We start from the raw sequence: 6,000 nt of genomic DNA on the forward strand, positions 1-6,000 counted from the left end.
TTCCCCCCTGAAAACTGCCTGTTCCTATTTTTTGACCATTTTTCAATTAAGGAATGGCTCTTAATCTTATAAATTTGAATCAGTTCCCTGTATATCTTAGCAATGAGACTTACCAGAGAATCTTGTTGCTAAGATTTTTTCTCATTTACCTGCATCTCTTGTAATTTTAGCTTGCATTGGTTTTGTTTATGTAAAAACTTTTTAATTTTATGTTACCACTTGTGATCCTCCCTGTTTCTTGTTTGGTCATGAACTCTTCCTATATCTGTAGATATGGCACTTAATTTCTTCCTTGTTCTTATAACTTGTTTATGATATTATCTTTTTTGTCTAAGTCATGTACCTATTTGGAATTTTTCTTAGAATAACTGTGTGAGATGTTGGTGTATACCTTATTTCTGTCAGATTGCTTTCCAATTCCCCCAATAGTTTTTGTGAAATAGTGAGTTCTTGTCCCAACCTGCTTTAGAGTTCTATACTCATTTGCTTCTATATGTTATGTACCTAATCTGTTTCACTGCTCAACCTCTCTGTAATATCTATTAAGGACCTTTCTAATAAGATGGTAAAACAAGGATGTCCATTATCACCATTACTCTTCAATACAGTACTAGAAATGCTAGCTATAGCAGTAAGACAAGGAAAAGAAATTGAGAGAATAAGCACAAGTTTGAAAAAAATTATGACTTTTTGCAGAAGATGTAATGGTTTACCTAGAGAACCAACTAGAAAACTAGCAGAAACAACAATTTCAGCAAAGCTGCAGGATATAAATCATCAATATTTCTGTATACTACCAACAAAATCCAACAGGAAGCTAAAAAGAGAAAACACGTTTAAAATCATTAGTCAAAGCATAAAATACTTGGGGGTCTACCTACCAAGACACACACAGGAACTATAGGAACGTAATTACAAAAGTCATTATAAAGATATCTAAATGATTGGAGAAATATCCATTGTTCATGAGCAACCTGAGCCAATGTTATAGAAATGGAAATATTTTACTACCTAATTTAATTTTCTTATTCATACTATACCACTCAGAATACCAAAGGATTTCTTTATAGATCTAAAAAAATAACAGAAGTCATTTGCCAGGAACAAATAGCCAAAAATATTTAGGAAATTATTGAAAAAAAAAGTAGAGGCTAGAAGTACCAGATCTCAAACTATTACAAAGATGTAATTGTTAAAAACAGTTTGGTATTGGGTAAGAAACAGAGGTTGAGCAATGGAACAGATTAGGTACATAATATATAGAATCAAATTACATTTTTAGAATTAGAATAATAAGAAAATTCATTTTTAAAACCAAAGAAAGTTCTAGAAGCCCAAGCTCATGATAAAGAGTATGCATAAAGGGGCATAACATTTCCAGGCTCCAAGCTATATTATAAAGCAGTGGCAATCAAAAGTATTTGGTATGATTAAAAAATAAAAATAGCTCAGTGGAATAGACTAGGTAAGAAGCAACAATTGAAAATAATTGTACTTCAGTTTGACAAATTCAAGCATAAATTACTAGAGAAAGGACTGCCTTTGATAACTGTGCTGAGAGCTGAAAAGCATTTTGGTAGAAGTTGAGTTTAGTTTGACAGCTTAAACCATATATCTTGTTAAGCTTAAAATGGATACATGATATTAATATAAAAATTCATACAACAAAAAACATGAGGATGATTTCAGGTTTATTTCATAGCAATATTTTGGCAAAGAATTCTCAACTGCATAAGGGAAAGAGAAGATCAGAAGAGATGAAATAAACAACTTTGCATGACATTAAAGGGCAGCCTGGTGTATGGATAGAAAGCCTATGTGACTCCCCAAGTCAGTCCTCTTTACCCTTAGCATCCTTAGTGCCTTCCCTCTGAGATTATCTCCAATATATCCTGTCTGTATGTTCATCACACAGAGTTGTTTGTAAGTTGTCTTTTTCATTACACTGTAAGTGTCTCAAGAGCAGGAAATTCCCCTTACCTCCTTTTTTTGGATTGCCAGCATTTAGCAGCCTGCCCTACATGTAAATACTTGTTGATTTGTATTGGAGTGTGGTCTAGTCCAGCCTCTGACACATCCTGGCTACCTGGCTCTGGGCAAGTCAGTTAACTTCTTAGTGCCTTAGGCAATTATGTGAGACTGAGGTTTCAGAGCTGGTGTGTGTTGGTAGAGGGAAATTCCTTCTTAAAAGCTGAAGAAATTGTAGATTCGAGGGGGAAAACATTTTTGCCTGGATAAAATCAATGAAGACAGATTTAGAAGAGAAATAATAGAATAGGAGGAAAACATTTTTCTCCAAAATCACTACAACTTAAACAGCTGAACTTCTTGCAGTTAAAATTTCATTGTGATCTTTGTGCCACATTCCAACATGTTAATAGTTTTATACAAGTTTTGACTGTTGAATATGACAGCTTTCTCTTTTTTTCTTCTTCATGACTAGATCTTCAGGTGTTACCAGTTATTCCTGCTCCCCATTAAATACCACTTCAGGGAGTGGAAGATTTACACCTCTCAGTCAGAGGGCAAAGGTACATGAGGAAAAGTGACTGCAATGCTTTGCCATTCCTGTCATATTTGTGCTGTGGTGTTGGGATGTGGGTGGGGGAGGGATTAGTGGGAGAAGGAATTATTTTTCTTTTAGGACTTTGATTCCTAACCTTGACTAGTCACCCAGGTTAAGAGATGCTCATCATTGGAAAGTTGGCCACCAGGTGATGAATTTTTTTGGTCATGACAACTCATGAAGACTTTTTTTTACTAATATCTCTTACAGCACATTTTTGTGTAAAGAGTATAATACACATGGTGGTATGGTGGATTGAGGAGGAAAGATTAAGTTGTAAGATTTTTTTTTTAAATGTGACCAGTTCAAAAATATTTTTTAGGGTAACAACGGCCTAAAGCACTGCCTCTTAAACTGTGGGTTGCAATCCATATGGGGTCGCTCAAAATTTGGCAACAGTATAAGGTTTCTGAAGTGCAATGACCAGAAATTAATTCAAAGTCAAATGCGTAGTGAATCCAAGATGTTTTTGGCAGTGCCTGCCTGTTTTATATTGTGCAACATCACTGCAGCCTTGGTTCTAAACACATAGCATGAGCACTTTGCACTGCACGTGCCCTCACGCCACGCAATGCCAAACGTACCTAAACGTGAAAAGGGGTCTTGAGTGGAAAAAGTTTAAGAAGCCCTGGCCTAAAGGACGGATGTCTCCTAAGAGTGTTTTTCATGTGTCTAATTTTGCTATAGGAACACATATAAGTTTAATTTCTTGTAATATATTTAAAAGCTTCTGTAAAGACCAGACACTTTTCAGTGTCAACAAGTAAGATTTTGTATCTCTGACAATCCTTTCTGAGAAAGAATCGCTAGGAATCTTCTTACATCCTGTTTCTGACATATAATGCCTGGTCAAGTAACTTAACTAACCTTTTTATGCCCCAGGCAGCTCTCTAGTCCTCTTAAGTTGCTGTGCAGGTACCAATTTTGCATTGGCAGAGAAAGTTTCCTCTGTGGTAATTCCTGGTACTGAAATCCCCCCAATGAAATCATAGGTACAATCCAAAAATAAGTAATATAGAAACTAGTAAGTACTTTCATAAATATTAGAATCTAATAGTTGCTTAAGTGCATCTTAATTACCTCATACCACTAAGATTGTTTTTTTATTTTTCCTGTGTGCTAGCAAAATGTTACTGATATCTTGTGTAATTTATCCCTATTTCCTGTACTAGGAGAACATTACTTTTTTTGCTCCTTGTTAGTTTGTGACCATGATATGGTTACACAGATCAGTCTTTAAAAACAAAAAAAAAAAAAACCTCAAGATTCCTAAGTGAAGAGATTATCTGTTCCTTCTCCAGGATATTTTATTTGGCGATCACTTTAAAGAGAATAAAAGTTTTGGGCAGTAGCAATTGCAGTTAAAATCTGATTGTCTGATATGATGTATGATAACTTGCTTACTCTAATCTCTGAAAACTAAGTGGTCTCCTGTATGTTGTAAGACTCTTCAGATAATTTATCTAAATCCTCTCTGCCTCTGTATTCAACAGGTTGAAAAGCAAAGAGAAGAAGGCTGGTTTGCTCTCTCCACACATGTGACATAAGTGTTGTACAGATCTTGCTTTATTTTTAAATATTTTCTTCACAAACTTCCATTTCCCAGCCCCCCTGCTTTTCCATATTACTCCTTTATTCACCACGCAAAAAACTATGCATCATTTCTTCTGGTGGACAGAAGTAAAATATTTGTCATATTTCTGCATTTATTTTGAATGTTGACCTTTAGCATACCTATTTAAAGAACAGCCCTTCTGAACAGAAATTTGACAATTGGGGAATTAAAGTATCACATTCCAGTCATTTCCTTTGAGGAACCAAGTTGAGGACATCGCAAGCCTTTTAAATTCCTCATTATTTGATTAAAACAAAAACTGTATGACATTTGTACCTACAACAAGTTGAATTCCTGTTTTTGGTCACACAATAAATGTCATCTTTGACGTCTTTTAATTTTTTTTTCTAAAGAACAGAGTTGCTATGGGTCAATCTGTGTAATAAAAGTTTTCTCTCTTACTGACTTCTGGAAAAATTTTTAACATGTTGGTCTCAGACTTACTGCTTTGGAAGTCACTGCTTTCTCCCACCTTTTTTGAGCACATTGTTTATATAGTTATTTTTTTAAATGGATGTGTGAGTATGTTTGTGTTTTTCAGTAGATGAGAATAGTTGTATATATTATAGAATATATGCTTATGTGTTTTTTAAATGTAAATTTTTATCTATAATGGTGAGCAATGAATTTTAAATAAAAAAATCATAGTAATTTGCATCTTAAATTTTTATGTTAACTCTTCCAACAGTACTTATGTCAATAAGTGTCTAAGAGAATTAATAATTAGTTAATTCTAGATCTGGTAGCTGAAAAGAGATTATGATTCAAAAATGATTCGTTCTTTGTGTTATCTTGAAAGAGGCCATTACGGGACACTAAGCAAACAGCATAGGTAAGTACTTTTGCAGGTTCCCAGATAGGTTAGGCATTGTGTTCTTTTGAAAACCTGCTTTTTAAAATATTCCTTCTTTTTATCTTAGGGATTGACTAATTCAGCCTATATTTGCTTGATGCTTTTATTTCTTTCTCATACTCAGTGGAAGAAATGGAAACTATTTCCTCAAGAAATCCTGAATATATTTCCATGAAACCATATGTATGATTTGCTTGTCCTCCGTCCTTATTCAGTCTTTTGTTTTAACTGGCACTGCACTATGTGTAATTGGTACCTTAATAAATGTTATCCCAACCTGAGTCATAAACCTTTTTAGTCTCATCCCTTTTTTGTACCTCTGAAGAATCACACAACTCATCTTGATTAATGAATTCATTCCCTTACTCTGCTTTTTGTTTACTGTTTTTCCAGTGGTTCATTGTCTAACTTTAGTTTCTGGTTCTTCTGAGCCCAGGATGCTACAGTAGCCATCAGACCCACATTTTACCCAGTTAATAGTGGGTTGTGGATTTTGGCACCCACTGTGTTCATGTCACTTCCCTCCTGACAAATTACAAAAGTAAAATTCACATATCCCTGAGAATGAGAGACAACATGACATACTGTATAAAGAGCTAGCATCCAGGCCAGGAAGATCTGGATTTAGCATTCACCTCTGATGCCTCCTGGCTATGTGATGCTGATCAAATCACTTAATCTCTCAGTGCTCTAGGAAACTCTCTAAGACTATGAGTTGGAGAGAATGTGCAAACCTGCATTGGTAGAGGAAGTTTCTTCATCCAGGAGTTCTATCAATGTAATCATTGGACTAGTCCTCATAATTAATAACAATAAATGAATTAAGATAGTGGTAGTTCATCTCTTCATTTTCTGATTAATGTATGTGTAAGTAGGTTACCTGCTATTTGATCCATATCAGAGACTTCTACTACTGTTACAACAAATGGCAGGCAGCCTACTTCAATTGTCAGACCTTAAAAAAAT

General features: G+C 34.7%; 1 protein-coding gene across 1 annotated transcript in view; it reads left to right on the forward strand.

Moving 5' to 3' along the window:
• SPICE1 (spindle and centriole associated protein 1) overlaps nt 1-4,582 on the forward strand; it is a 69,641-nt gene extending 65,059 nt beyond the window's left edge. The window contains exons 17-18 of the mRNA XM_036746277.1: nt 2,444-2,531; nt 4,060-4,582. Of these exons, the coding sequence (XP_036602172.1) occupies nt 2,444-2,531; nt 4,060-4,113 (142 nt within the window). The 3' untranslated portion in view covers nt 4,114-4,582. The remainder of the gene's footprint in view (nt 1-2,443; nt 2,532-4,059) is intronic.
• Nucleotides 4,583-6,000: the final 1,418 nt, after the last annotated feature.

The sequence above is a fragment of the Trichosurus vulpecula genome, chromosome 2 (genome assembly GCF_011100635.1).
Source record: "Trichosurus vulpecula isolate mTriVul1 chromosome 2, mTriVul1.pri, whole genome shotgun sequence".
NCBI lineage: Eukaryota > Metazoa > Chordata > Mammalia > Diprotodontia > Phalangeridae > Trichosurus > Trichosurus vulpecula.